At 39.3% G+C, this 15,088-nt stretch overlaps 1 protein-coding gene across 3 annotated transcripts; it reads left to right on the forward strand.

The window, feature by feature from the left end:
- Nucleotides 1-815: 815 nt before the first annotated feature.
- UBE2I (ubiquitin conjugating enzyme E2 I) lies at nucleotides 816-13,844 on the forward strand. Of its 3 annotated transcripts, XM_063414648.1 has the most exons (8): nucleotides 1,189-1,246; nucleotides 2,197-2,277; nucleotides 4,879-4,957; nucleotides 5,222-5,305; nucleotides 7,986-8,058; nucleotides 9,709-9,818; nucleotides 9,989-10,068; nucleotides 13,184-13,844. In XM_063414648.1, the coding sequence occupies exons 3-8, from the start codon at nucleotides 4,892-4,894 to the stop codon at nucleotides 13,245-13,247; spliced, it is 477 nt and encodes a 158-aa protein (XP_063270718.1). In that variant the 5' UTR covers nucleotides 1,189-1,246; nucleotides 2,197-2,277; nucleotides 4,879-4,891; the 3' UTR covers nucleotides 13,248-13,844. The 3 variants fall into 3 exon arrangements, with proteins under 3 accessions (XP_063270719.1, XP_063270717.1, XP_063270718.1); XM_063414649.1 differs by lacking the exons at nucleotides 1,189-1,246; nucleotides 2,197-2,277 and adding an exon at nucleotides 816-915; XM_063414647.1 differs by lacking the exon at nucleotides 2,197-2,277 and having other exon boundaries at nucleotides 1,095-1,246.
- Nucleotides 13,845-15,088: the final 1,244 nt, after the last annotated feature.

Genomic DNA, 15,088 nt, shown 5'->3' on the forward strand with positions numbered 1-15,088 from the left:
GGGTTCATTTGGCACTAGTTTTCAGTAGGAAGTTTCACTTCAGAAAGATGAAAATGATCCTGCAAATTCACCTTTTAGAGTGCTGCTCATCTTTCACTTTACTGAAGTCTTGCCTGGTTATTAATATACACATAGTCTATATGTATGTGACATTCTCAGAGACTAATGTGTACAATTTCATGAGAGAGATCCTGTAAGCCAAGTGTTAATGGTTTCCACTGCTTTTCGTAATGCCACTGTGTGAATAGTTACACTAGGGAGTATGTGTTTATCCTGGTATATGTTGGGCATTTGCTACTGTGAAAGGTTTCTTAGGTAGAGTGATCTTCAGCATATATTTTGATAAGGGCTGATTGGAATCCAGGTGATTATTTATTGAAATAGTAAATTCTGGAGTTCCGAAGAAACCATTTTAAACTTTTAATATTACACAGAACATTGTTCAAGTTACATTGACACAGACTAGCGCAAGGCACAGGTAGGCAGAGGTTCCAAGACTAAAAATTCTTCTGTTTCATTAAGAAAGAGAAGTTCAAGATGAGTACAGAGTTTGATTTATACCCTACTTGCCACTAAAAACTCGTTCTTAGAAACCCAAACAACACCTCTCCTCCCCCCCAGGGAAACCAAACCAAATTAACAAACATAGCACTGGGAAACAAAAAACAGGCCATACTAGCGCAGGCCGAAGGCAAACTGATTACCCCCTTCCGTGCCCCCTGCCAGCTCTCTGATAGGCCCTTCCGCCCGCCTCGCAGCCGCGGAAGCCCCTCAGGGCAGCGGCCCCTCCAATCAGGCTCGTCCAGGCACAGGGGGCGGGGTTCAGCCCGGCTCGAGCGCGGCCCGCCAGACCTGCGCGCGCCCGCCGACGGACCAGGCGATCTTAAGTCGCAGGCGGCTCCCGCAGCGCCGGAGGTAAAAACTGATTCAGCTTTCGCCCGGAGCTGGTGAGAGCGAGAGGCACGAGGAAGTGATCGGCTTTGGGATAGCCGCACGTGGATTTTTTCCAGTGCTTCATACTCAGGCATTGTTGGGGGCACCTCTGGGTCCTGGTCGCTAGACTGCGTAAAGCGTGACGATAGGATCAGGGACGGATCGGGCCGAGGGACAGAATAGCGGTTTCGCGCTCCGCGCCGAGGCGAGAGGGAGGGAAACTCCGGAGTGGAGACAAAGCAGCGGGAGCGGGAACATCCGGGTCACTCGCGCGGCCTCGGTCCGGGACACGCGCGGCGGCAAGCAGCTCTTGGTGAGGCCCGACCGGGAGTGGGGCCGGGGTGGCCCCGGGGTTGGGGAGCGGGGCTAGGCTGGGCTGGGCTGGCGCCCCTCGTCTGCGACGGGACGGGACCGGACGGGCGGCCATGGGCGTGCGGGCCCGGCGGCTCCTGCCTTATGGCTGGGCCGGCCGGCGCAGCGCTGCTCGCCTGAGGCTCTGAGCGCCCCGCAGGTCTCGGTGGTGGCGGGCGGAGGTCGCCGAGTAAGGCCTGGAACCGCTCGGCCTGCGCGAGCCGGTCCCGCCCCGCCAGGTATCTGCCCGTGACCGGCGAGCAGGCCCGGGGTGCCCCGTGCAGGCCTTGGGCGCTGCCTCGGCCCCTTGCGGGGCCGACGGAACCAGCGGCCCTCCGCGGTGGCGGGCGGTGCTCGGCCATGTCCGGTTACTTTGCCGTCGAACACCGAGCCCATCGCCGCGCGGCATCTTCTGTTGTTTAACGTGCGACTCCGGTCGCCGCTCGGCCTCTTCTACCTTTCTCTTGCCGCAAGCAGAGACTTTCTATCCTAGTCCAGAGTTAGCGTGCTTTGATTAAAGCTCAGACTGTGGCTTTCTCCACCCTTCTGAAAAATAAAGTTTGCATAGTTCGGGGCAAACTACCTCGATAATAATTTTTTTTTTATGTCAGTATTTAATCTGCAAAGTGAAAATGTGAAACTAGCAATCTTAACGTTTTGTGGGTTTTTTTCTTGCTGCTTGGAATCAATAAGTTGTACTGAAAGTTCTTGAACCTCAAAGAGCATATTGTTGATGTATTTAGAGAGTTGCCTGTGGCACGGGAACGATTCTTCGGAAGACGTGCATTTTATGTGTGAAAGTAGGTTGTTTCACCCCGTCGGAGGGTATAAATGGGTAAATATTCTGTAATGGGACACAAAAATTTGCATCTGTGATGAGCGTTATGGTTTTATTTTGTCCTTTTTCTAAAGCAGGCAATAACAGCAGCAAAGGCAAGCTACTGAGTAAACTTGGAAGTTTCTGTTAACTTTCTGAGTTGATGGCAGTAAAAGGTACATTCTATCTCTTAATGGCGGGGGTAAGTTTGGGGGATTAAACTAAAACCGTGAAGACTGGTCTCTTCGACCTTTGTTGCATGCGCAACATAGGATTAAATAGACTTCCTCTGGTTCAAAATTCTTTCTGGAAATGTAGTACTTTAATGGATTGGGATGTAGAAGGTATATATTGACACTTAGATTGCGTTTGAGGGGATACGTAACTAATGGGATCTTAGTTTTTGAGATGGGCTTTTAGTCTTCTTTGTCTAATCTTTATTTTCTAGTAGACTGATGAGCTGTTAGATGCTTGTCTGTTCTCGTCAGTATAACTGAAGTCTGTGGAAACCATGTATGTGAAGCCTGTTCTCTTACATATGCACTGAATTTTTTCAGTGCTTAACTAAGTCAAATGCCTCAAGATTTGGAAAGCTATTTGTAGAGCATTAGAAAAATCTTTATTGTACTAGGGCACAGTATAATGTGTAGCAAAAGCAAGTGGGATGCATAGCTTGAAAACTCAGGATTTTTCCAATTACTTGAAAAGTTACTGGATTAGTGATGTTCTGCAGAAGATACACTTTATTTACCTAGTGAGAAACTGGCATTTCTCTTGAGGCGCATGTTGTAATTAATTGGCTGTTAGCCACAGGAAATGGAATAAATGTATTTGAAAGCATCCTGTAATGTGTCTTTTGGCAGAAAAGGTAACTGAGGTTAAGGAACTATGGAAGAATATTTGGATGGTTTATAAGTACATATGGTTTTCTCAAGCTATGATGGGAAGGTTCTGTTAGTATAGTGGACTACCAGGTACCAAAAGCACAGCTGAAATTCTACTCAGTTCATTTACATCTCTTGCAAGGGCATGGGCTCACAACATATTAAAACTTGTCCCCTGTATAATTTGGTTAAGTGAGAGGTTTCTTGTTTACTTTGGTTTTTTGGTGGGGTATGGTTTTTCTCGCTCCACTGTTTTTTTTTCTCCAATGGCTCTGCGTCTCCTGCTTGTGAATAGACTAAAATTTGAAGTCCTGTGTATACATTCACTAAGTCCTGCAAGTTTTCTACAATAATTAAGGTATAGGTATAGGCAATAATTAAGGTAATAATAATAATTTAGGTATAGGCAATAATTAAGGTGTAGGTGTATGTGTTGGGAATAGTAGAGGAAAATTGGACTCAATATAGCAATATTTTTGTGTCTTTGCATGTTCACTGAGTGTGAATTCTCCCTTTTAAAAAGCTTTATCTGACATTACTTTAGTTGCTGCTTTGAAGGTGAATTAGGGAATATGGCTATCCAGGCAAAACTGGCTTAAAAGGTTGAAGAACAGATTTAAAATACGTGTTATCCTAGGAACTGCATAACTTGCTTAATCTGGTCGTTTTAAAGAGCTACAATTCATATGCTTATAATAGTAGTAGACTGCAGTACTGCTTACAAGTATTCAACATATTGAGAGGTTGTGAAATTTTGCATAATTCTTAACCAGTGTATAAGTGTTCGTTTTAATAGAGTGGTAACACTGCTTTCATTTGTTCTGTGAGCTTGTTAAGTGGAAGCATTCTTCTAATTTGCTGTCAAAAAGGCTTGTAAGATATGTGTGGAGTTGAAAACAGATTGGCCTGACTTCTCCAACTGCCAATTATCAGCTCTTATTTAAAATGTGTAGAAGTGCAGTTATGAGGAGGATTAAAACCTTCATTGGAATTTGACCACATGGCTAGTGAAACCCTGAGCTTAGATACAGTTTGACAATGAAAAATAAACTCTCACTTTGACTACTGTTCTGGGTGAATGGAGAATCCACCCCGGAATTTGAAAGCACCACTCATGCAATCATCCTGTCTAGAACTGTTGTTCTGTGTCATGCAGTAGTGAATGACCTGTGCTCTGCATATTTTTTCTGTAGTCGTGGTCACCAGGCTTGGCTGTTGCTAAGGCAGTGAAGGTGTAGAAATATTCTTCAGTTTATACTGGAATTGAAAATCTGTCTTGTGGAATGAGCTGCTGGTTCTTCCTTAGCTGAGTTCTGTGTTGCTGCCTGTTCCTGCTGTTGTCTGCAAGTTTTATAGTGGCATCACTGCAAAACTGAGAAGACTTTGTTAAATTCCATGCCCATGTTGCTTCTGTGTGGAATACTGTCTTTCAATGGGAATTTACCCAAAAAGTAATATTTCTTATTCCCATTTGCCAGAAATGGGGAGTAATGCAGGTGTTTGCCTAGAGAAGGAATTTGCCATACCTGATGTGGTGTAGGAAGGAGATAAACAGAGTGTGTATCGGTGGCACAAATAGGAAGTCTGAGCACTTGTTTCTGTTCTCAAGCTACTGTCAAAGTTGCTTCTAAGATGGGGTTCAAATATAAAGCAATAAGGTAAGGATGGAATTTTGTAGGTCAAGTCCAGTAACTAAGAGCTTAATGGCATGGGGAAACTTGATGTTATTCGTGATGAAAAATTCTGCAGGCTGTGCAGAAATGTGCATCTAGGTTACTGAAATAAAAATGAGAGGTCAAAATAATTCTTGAGTGAGCATGGATTATAAACACATAATGCATTGTTTACACTATAAGTAAAAGTATATACTAACAGCAATTGCTTTTGTTTTAGAGGGAATCTGAATATGTCTGGCATAGCTCTTAGCAGACTTGCACAGGAGAGAAAAGCCTGGAGAAAAGATCATCCATTTGTAAGTATGAAAACCACAAAATTTCTGACTCTGCAGTTGTTTCAATGTTCTGATGATCTTTTCATTACCCTGATAGGATTTTTTTAAATTAAAACTAATATTTTTAATTAAAAAAGCTATTTAAAACTATGTAGTACAAAAAGAAGTAACTTAGCGTAATGATAAAATATATAATTTTTTAAAGTACATTTTTAAGTACATTTTTTGAGTATTTTAAGTACATCTTGTAAAATCCTCATCCTGTATTTTTTTGCCTTAACTCAGGGATTTGTAGCAGTACCTACAAAAAATCCAGATGGCACAATGAATCTAATGAACTGGGAGTGTGCTATTCCAGGAAAGAAAGGGGTAAGACTTACTGTTCCCCTAACTTCTTACTTAGGGTGAAAAGTAACCATATGTATGGTGATAAGTTGCTCATGCATTACACTGACAATTGAGAATTTAACTTACATGTAGTTTAATAAAAAAGTTTGTATCCTGCTGCTACCTTAGAATTAAAAGTGCTGTGGATTAGGAATATTGGACAAAGTACACCATAAGCCTGTTCAACTGTTGGCACTTAGCACCTTAAGAATACAAGTTTTTAGGGGAGTGTTTAACAGTTTTGTACTGAGCAAACAGGAGGTTTTTTTCATGCTTTTTCTGAAATACTATTAATTACTTGGGGGTTTTAAATCTTTCTTTCTGATCTTCTTTTGATTTGATCTTCCTTTTCTGCTGCCTTTTGCTAATTTCCTTAAATATCCTTATGGTCTTGTTCCTTAGCTTCTGAGAAGACTCCGTGTGTAGGCAAAGCCTGCAGGGTCTGTGATGCCGCCTTAGTTGAATGCTGACCACAGCTGTCACGACCATTGCTGTTACAGTTACAACTTAGTTTTGGTAGTTGTCTGTGCACAGCATTAGTCAGTTCTTAAAGAAGAACCAGCAAATAATCTAACACAGTGTAAGGAAAAACTCATACCCTTGTGTTCTGCCAAAACAAGATTATCCCTCATAACAGTTTATGTACCTTATGGAGATGTCACCTTTAAATACTTAGGTAAAATTTTTACACTATACAAAATCTTCATGGTATTGCTTTGAAGTTTTGTAAACCACAAAGTGGAGCATACAAGGCCTGAAAGCCACCTTCATGTGAAAGAAAATGTCACACCTGGAAAAGATCAGTTATGCTGATGTGATTCCTGCTAATTAAAAAAACTTATATTTTAAAAAAAGCAGCATGACTTATTTGTCTCTACCAGACCAAGCAGTTGCTCTCTATTGCCTTTGTGTTTGGAGGTGTTTGGAGGTATATTGCAGCTGCTTTGCCTTAGATGAGAAGTTGAAACCACCAAAATGCTTTCTTGTCAGCCAGATGAAATACTGAAGTGGTGTGAGTCCTGGATTGGATACTCCTTTCACTCATTTGACAGCAAATCACTTGTTAACTACCTAAAATTTGACTCAAAAAACATTTGCAACTAACTCCGTAATGCAATATGGTCTTGATGATACTGCTGTCATACTGCTAGCCTTAGTAAGGCTTCTGAGTGTCTGCTGTCTTTCACCCACAAGGTATGTTGCTCTATCAGAAACATAAAAACTTCACCAACTGTTCTCTTCTTCTGTGTAAATTATTAAAAGCTATTTGTCTTGCCCTGTGACTGAAAGCAAACAAAACAGGTCGTTTATTTTATCAGAAGCTAATATTTTCTAAAAAGGAACTCCTCTGAGAAGGTATGGAGAATGGATTTCTGGTTGATGACAACTGACTACAGCAATTTCAAATGAGTTCTTTAAATACACTATGGCGAATATAATCAAACTCATTAACTTCTGGAATGTGTTATTAATTTCTAGCATGTTTTTCTTCTTTTCTAGCTTGAGACTTGGCGTTTTGAATACCAATGACAACAGAATGATTTTTTTCTTTTCATGTGGGTTTTTTAGGTGTTTTGTTTTGGTTTTCATTCAGCTAAAAATCACATAATTCAGATAGGAAATAATTAAATTAATAATTTCCTTCTAAGGTTGTCTTCAAACATATCAATCTGTCTGTGAGGATAAGATTTGATCAGTTTTGCTCTTAAGATGTGAGACCATCTGTACTCCAGTTGTTTTAAGAATTAACCCAACATTCATTTTCATTGCAGTGTTTCCATAGCAAAGGCAAGTTGCAGAGAAGTTAATTTTACAGCTGTAAGAATCTTTTCTGTTTTTCTGCACTTCTTAGCAGAACTCAGATTGTCAGAAGATGGGCTTTTTTCTTTGTTTACATGTTTTGTATATTTGAGACAGTCTTTTTCTCTGTTACTAGATGTCTTTTTCTTGTTTATATGGCTCTTTTGAGTAGCGCTGTCTTATTTGGTTTGCTCTGTGTCATGGGAACTGCTCCTATGAGTGCTCTTCCCAGTTGTGCATAGGGATAAAGAGCCTCTTAAAGTTTCTTGATATACAGAAAGATGGAGCCTGTGAGACTACATTCTACCAAACGCAGACAGGGTGAGTTTAGGCTAGTGAATGTTATTAACTGTAGCAGTACTACAGTCCGTCCACATTTTTAGTTCATTTGTGGTTTTATTAGCCACATTCTCATAAGACACAAGAGAAGCCATTTATATTCACATGCTTTAGGGGTGTATCCATATCCTATCTTCTCAAACTCAAGTGGGGGTAAAACAGCCCCTTCCTCATTGTATGTGTATAATGTAAAACTTCAGAAGTATTCTGTTCTTATGTAGTGTGAAATTTTTACTTTTATATGGAATTACTGGGGTGATGATCTGACTGTGGTGGTGACTCAGCTTCACTTACTAGCTGTAATAAAGAAAGAAACCCCTTCCTTTCCACTTCAGCTTCTTCAATGGGTAAGATAGCTTACCGTGGTCTAGACAGTGTACAACAGTGCAGAACAGCTATTTTCTACTGTGTAGCAGAAGAACATCTTGTGCTTTGCCTGAGAAGCTGTGTTCTTGGTAAGCTTTTTTCCACAATTTAGACTTTTCCTTGCTGTAACCGAAACTCTACATTAATTTTTTTATAGACACCATGGGAAGGAGGCTTATTTAAACTACGGATGCTTTTCAAGGATGACTATCCTTCTTCACCCCCAAAATGTGAGTACATTTGCTGAAAACCACAAGTTTATTAGAACAGTGTTGAAACAATCCATGAGGTTCTTACAAATGTTTATTACTTTTTTACAGTTTTGTTTGATTTTTGGTTTGGGTTTTTTTTAAGACATTATTTTTTCTTTTTTCCCCAGCCACTTTGTATTTAGAAAGTTGTGATTAAATCAGCAAAGTGCTCAATATATCAAAATTGGGAGGGGAGGGAGATTGGTGAGTAGGTTCCCTCAAAGTTTGACAAAAGCATCACTTGAAATGCTCACTACATCATCAGCACGCCTTGGAAACTAATATATAGACATGCTTAGACTAAATCCCAATGTTCTTACTGTTAACTTGGTATTCTAAGCTAAGAACTCAGAAGACAGGAGCTTGGAAAAACGAGTTCTATAACTTGAACCTTTTAATCAACTTGCTCTAAAATATGAATCTGTTATTTTTCTGCTACTATGTATAACATATTCAGATACGTAGTGTCCTTATTATGTTTGTGAACTGAATTTTCCTTACACCATCTCAAACTTACCTGTTATAGAAACCCAAAGACATCTATTGCCTTGCGCGGTTTCTTGGTTCTTGAATTAGCTACCATCTCAAATCAATCACAGTGATTACAAATTGCACTTTTGACAGCGATTCATCTGTCATCACATTAGTATATTTCAGCTCTATCAGCTCCTGGCTACTCCTTTTGTTTGATACCACCTAAATACATGTAACACAGGGAAAACATCTCTTAACTTAAAACATTTTACAATTTTTTTTTAAAAATACTAGTTTTCATATACTGGCAGTGTTAAAGGAATTGTCATGCCTTAAATTAAGACATATGTGTGACTTACAAGACGCCCTAACAGTGCAGCTTCTGAAATACCACTGAAGTTCATAGGGCAGCAAGACTGTCATGTCTTGTGAATATTGGCAATGTCAGATGGATTAGAAAACTGCGCTAATATGTAGGTATTTCATGTATTGCAAAAGGAGTGTTCATTACTCATAATGCTGGCTGATGCATTTAAGTTCTGTAAAGATTAAAAGCAATGCCAGAATATAGATTGAGTGGCAGAAGAAAAGCTGCACAAGCCTTCAGTTAGTCTTGTAATTTAAACATGGTTCCTCTTGTTTGGTGCATCTTGATTATACATAGGAAAATGTATAATCTGAAAAAATGTATAATCTGAAACTGAAAAAAATGCTAGGAACTTAAGTCTTCCTTGTATGAAACTTTCATTATTTTCAAGTGAGAAAAGATGAATGAAGGGTAGTATCTTTCCTTTACATAGTAGTATGTGAGGCTTAAAAGACAAGAACTGTTTTTAAAAGGTCTTTATCACAAAGCTACTATGAATTACCTTGTTAGTTTCCATTCCTAAACCAAAAGATTCTACCAGTCAAAAAGACAACAATATAGCGCCTGGATTGGTATCACAGATGTGATGGAGTTTCTGTTTTAGGTGTGGGCTGGGGCAAGAAGAAAACTATTATTAATAGCTCCATAAATCTGTGGGGTTTTATTTGGGAGTCTTTCACCAGCGTTGGTTTGGGGATTTTTGAGTTTTGTTTTCCCCTACTGATTTAACCCAACTCTCTGATCTTCCGCTTAGCACTGTGTGCAAGTAATTTCCTCTTCTTTATCAGGTAAATTTGAACCACCGTTATTCCACCCAAACGTGTATCCTTCAGGCACCGTGTGTCTCTCCATCTTAGAGGAGGATAAGGACTGGCGGCCAGCAATCACAATTAAACAGGTCATTAGTTGTACTTAGACAGTCTTAACACTTTTGCTTTGCTTGCTTATCTGATGCGAATATGAGATGTTCACTGTGTGTTCCTAAATTGGTTTCTAAAGGTTTTTCACTGAATCTCTATTAGTAATATACATAATATATGCCTGTTACTTCCATTCCCTTTTCCATAGATATTGTTAGGAATACAAGAACTTCTAAATGAACCAAATATTCAAGACCCAGCTCAAGCAGAGGCTTACACAATTTACTGGTAAGTGTCTTTGCGTATCAGCTTGAAAGCTGTCATACTTCCTGCAGTCGTCTGTTACTTGTAGTATAACGTGCAAAAGTTTTTACAAATGACATGGGGAATTTTCTTACCTTCATGACTGTGTTCTGTGGAGATGCCTAGATTGTGCTAAACTTGAACAAAATGGTAGTGTCATGGCTATTAGGCTAGTGGGGCTTTTAATAGCAAAGCAATAGCATTAGAGTGTGAATAGTCCTTATATTATGATTTTCATCCTGGTTCTAGCCCAACACAAAGTCCTTTCCCTTAAAGGCTGAATAGTAACAATGAGGCATAATAGTGTCACGAGACCAGGAGAAGAGGATACTGAATTAGGTGACAGTCACATTCGTCAGTGCAGGAGTAACTTACTTCTGCCCAGTAGTGTGTACCTGAAAGAACTTGTGCCTGAAGGATAAAGGGGAACTGTGGTCACTGTAGGAAACGTAGCATTTTGGGAAAATTACGTCTTCCAAAAGAATAGGTGGAAAAGTACAGAATGCCCGTAGCTTTAGCAGAATGAAGTTTGTATTGATTGGGAAAGGGGATAATTTGTGAGCTGAAGAGACTTTTTGGGTTTGGTTGTTTTTTGGTTTTTTAGGCTTAATCGTAAAAGTTTTCCCACCATTAAAAATGGATACCCGTTCTATAATCTTTATGGATGCAAAACATTTTAAACAAACACTTTTGGCACTGGCAGCTACGGAAATAATAACAAAGATGGAATTGTGGAATTACAGTCTGGGACAGAAGAGACCTCTAGGAGAGTACAAGTTTGAAAAATAACGTTTTATGTGACTGAACACTACGTGTTGCTGACATGCAAGCTATGTTAAATACGTTTTTTAATAGGGTCCTAGTGAAAAGGAAACATAGGGATGGGTAGTGTGGCTTGCATTTAATTAATGGCTTCACTCAGTGTTATTTTTTAAAGTACTTACTGAAGGCTTGATGGAATTATGTGCGTATGGAAGACAGTTAAGTGGCCACAGTTGTAGGAGCTGGGAATGATGAGGGAGGCCTCAATAATGTACTTCTATACATGTATAGATGTTCGGGCACCAACGGTATTGCCAGGACTCTATTAATGGGGGCTGGACAGAGTAACGCATGGTACAGCCAATATGGTCAGATCATACGTTCTCCTCTTTATTCCCAAAATGGCTGGTTTTATACAGTTTCAGATAGTTTATAGTTGCAGGTGCATTCTAATTGGCATTCAGTGTGAGAAAGAATGCAAACAATCTTAGTTTAAGGCAGCTACCGTGATTCTACTCTAACTGTCCTATCTAAAGCATCCACACACCTTAACTTAAATTCTAACTGTGCCACAGGCTTATCTACTTTCACACAGGCCCAAGACTGAGGCCCAGCAGGCCCAAACCCTAGACCTAGTTTGGGATAGCTCAAACTTCATTCCATAACATGTCATGCTCATGCTACATACAGATAGTCAGTGGTTTGGTTTTTTTTTTTATCATCTCACACATGCATGTATGTAGAAAGCCAGTCTTGGCTAGTCTTGTTTCTGTTTAAAGTGTTTCTGGAGCAATAAATATCTATTGAGGTTAAAATACTGCATGATTTTTTTTACTTCAAGTAAGTGTAGTCTCCCATTTATACTCTTCATGTCTCTTGGACAGGCAGAGTATTTCAGATGGTTTACTGTTAATCTGCAGTCTGAGAGTATGCCTCTCTTGCTTAGTGAATATCTGGTAGAAGTTAAACAGAGCAGGATTGTGCACGTGTCTGTAATATTGTCACCGTTAGTTTACACAGATGTGTTTTAGTCAAGTTGTTAAACTTTCAGAAATAAATGTTGTATTCAAAATAAAAATACTTATTCTCAGGGTTCCTTTGGTATTGTCATTCAGTGACTGTAGCACTCCTAAAGTGCTAACCTACTTCCTCCTCTTTGCATTCAGGCTCTGCTATGGAAGGCGTTCTTTTGTGTGGATTTTATGGGTGTAAGACTTAACAGCTAGGCTGTGTTCTTGTGTGGCAATGCAATATAACTTAGGGAAAAAATACAGAATAAACTTTGTAAATCTGTTCATGAGAAGTGAGTATCTTCAGTCTCTTCACTAGCAATTGGTCATTGCATGCAACCAAAATGGGTTTCATTTCTTTGGCCCCCTCTATCTGTCAAGTTCTGAGGATATAATTTGCTGCCTTTTTTTTTTCACTGCAGCAAGCCTTCATAGTTAAAAGTAAGTTAAATTTACTACAAAGCTGTCTGCAGAATCTAGCCACTCTAAACTATATGTGGTAGAAGAGTAACATTTACAAATTTTTGTTTAGCCCAACTCACACTTCTGACAGCTAATACAAAATAGTCAACTGAATGTAAATGGATGCTTTACCATGCTGCTACTGTCCGTTTTTGTAACAAGAACAGAAACCAAAGAACTTGCCCTTTTACATCCTGAGTCTGAGGCTTAGTGACTGGACATAGTTCCATCAAGTAATGCTCACTTGTTTGATCAATCAGTAGCAAGTATGCTACACTTAGCTGTGTTTGAGCTAGCTTTTTTTTCCCAGCTGAAGATTAAGATAAACCTGTGAGTCAGTGTCTGTAGAGATAAAGGCTGAAATTACCACACCATTATCATTTTCCTGTTTCTTAGGAGTGTTTCCATTCTCTCTCCAAAGCAGTAAAGATGATAATTTAAACCATATGAAGTCCACCAGCTGTTAGTGAACTGCTCTCCTCATTTTGTACTGTTAGGATACTGGAATTTGTTGTTAATGGCCTTAGGTCTTAGTGTGAGTGGGGAGTAGAAAATCTCAGATGAATGAGAGCATGTTTGCACGCGAGATACAGTTGGTCTTGAGAAGAGTGGGTGCAAACCTGATTGAAGAAACTGGTACAGTACGAAGTCAGTGCAATCGCTTGACAACGGGTGGTGATGTTTGGGGAGTAACTAGTTGAACAGTACCATACTTGTCCAGAAGAGCCTTTAATTTAGTGTAGTGTTCTGTGAATTGCTAGCAAGAGTTTGCCTTTAGAAATTAGCTCTATTTCTCTTCAATATGAAACTAACTCTGTGATACAGCGTCTGATTTCTCTGGCTATAATTACCCTTTCTCTTTTCAGCCAAAACAGAGTGGAATATGAAAAGAGGGTTCGAGCACAAGCCAAGAAGTTTGCACCATCATAAGCATTTATCATGCAGCATCTTTAAAAGGAAGGGATTGGTTTGGCAAGAACTTGTTTACAAAACTTTTGCAAAACCCAATGTTGCTATGTACAATTAATATCCACGTAAGGGGAGGGGGTTGTATGTGTGCCATTTTCCATATTCGCCAGTTGTATACAGTTCTAAATTTGCTGAATTGCCCCCAGTTTTTTCATACAGGGTCTCTTCCTTCAGTCTTTTGTATTTTTGATTGTTATGTAAAACTTGCTTTTATTTTAATATTGATGTCAGTATTTCAACTGCTGTAAAATTATAAACTTTTATACTTCTATAAATTCACTAGTATCTCTAGTTACTTTGCTATCTGATGCAGGCATGCTTTAAAATGTTAGAACTATATTTAGCCTCTAGCTGGCTGTATGAAAAAAAATCATGCCCTCCACCCCCTTCCCTCCCTGAATTTGTTTTTTCTATCTTTCAGAAACTAGGTTGTTATTGCTTAAGAGCCTCTGAGATCCAAAGTTAGCCAGCATCCTTATTCTGCATCACTTTCTTTGTGTTTATATGGCATTCTGTCTGTGTTGCTGTTTAGAGTAAATAAACTGTTTATATAAAGGGCTTTGTTTCATTTATCTTCATTAAAATTATTTAAAAACTGCAATTTAAATGGCTCTAAACACAATTCAGTGCAAGTCCTGTTTTTAAGGCCTGTGATGCTGTGTTTGCCTTTTGTTTAGATGTTGCCTTCATTTGGTTTTGCCTGTGCCTGACCCAGAGCACGCATGTGGCCCTTCCTTGGGCCGTGTGTAGTAACTGCAGCAAGTCAATTCTGATCAGTCCCTCAAGCAGAGACCAGTTGTTTACTGTGCATAATGGGATTAGAATACTGGTGTGAGCATGTTTATATAAAATAACATGAGCTTTAGCCTTATGTGAACAGTAACAGAAGTTGTCCAAGGAATGCTGAGGATTTTTAATGGTGCTTGTTTATCAGACTAATTTTTGCCTTTCCGTATGTTAATGCATATAGCTTCTAGACAAAGGATGTGTTCTATGCAATTAGTTTCCTTCTGTAAAGAAAAACTTAAATTATGTAAGTCATTTTCATGTATGTTAAGGTGATATGTCCCCTGTTAAATTTTCACTGCTTTTTTAAAGTCAAAATCACTCTGCAAAACAAAAAAAAATGAAAAGCTTTGTTTAATCTAAGCTTAACTTCTTCAGTGCTTTTATTAAAAAATGGCTATTGCTTAACACCTACTCCAAATTACACAGCTCTATTCCCTGATCTGTTTTGCTTGTCTGCAATTGATTACTATACCTTTATAATATAAAAGCATTCCCCCAAATCAGAATCTCTGAAATGCTCGGTCCTTTAAAAATTACGCTGAATTGTTTTCTTGTCACTATCTATGAAATCCTTGCTAAAACAGCACATTTGGGAAAGATTTCATGTAGGTGGGGAAAATGAATCAAAGGAAAAGTCTCCTTGTAGAATTAATTTACTTGCGCTTCTTATTTTTAAAAGGGAGATTATTTGTACCACTCAAACTGCTGCTGTTACTCCCAGCTCTAGCTCCAGTAGTGCTAGTATTTAATCTCTCCAGAAGTAGAGGGACAAAAGGAGAAAGTCCTATGACGTGAAAACTTTGATTTGTGAAGGTGAGTCTACAAATTGTCCTTAGTATCTCCAATTCTACTGAAGCATTGCTGAAGTTTAGGTTTCACTTGGGTACTCCAGAGTACTCTATTTAAGTATATAGAAAACAACTGCTAACAGTTCATTTTCACTACACAAACTGGCAGGCACAGGGAAAAATGACCTAAGATACTACTGCTGGTGCGAGTCTGTCACAAATCTT

This window comes from Prinia subflava, chromosome 17 (genome assembly GCF_021018805.1).
Source record: "Prinia subflava isolate CZ2003 ecotype Zambia chromosome 17, Cam_Psub_1.2, whole genome shotgun sequence".
Taxonomy (NCBI): domain Eukaryota; kingdom Metazoa; phylum Chordata; class Aves; order Passeriformes; family Cisticolidae; genus Prinia; species Prinia subflava.

What these genes read in the sequence shown, in the direction of transcription:
- UBE2I (XM_063414649.1), top strand. Translation starts at nt 4,892, where the DNA reads ATGTCTGGCATAGCTCTTAGCAGACTTGCACAGGAGAGAAAAGCCTGG. An exon ending in TCCTTCTTCACCCCCAAAAT is followed by an intron (nt 8,059 to 9,708) that starts GTGAGTACATTT and finishes CTTCTTTATCAG; the next exon opens with GTAAATTTGAACCACCGTTA. An exon ending in GAGGCTTACACAATTTACTG is followed by an intron (nt 10,069 to 13,183) that starts GTAAGTGTCTTT and finishes TTCTCTTTTCAG; the next exon opens with CCAAAACAGAGTGGAATATG.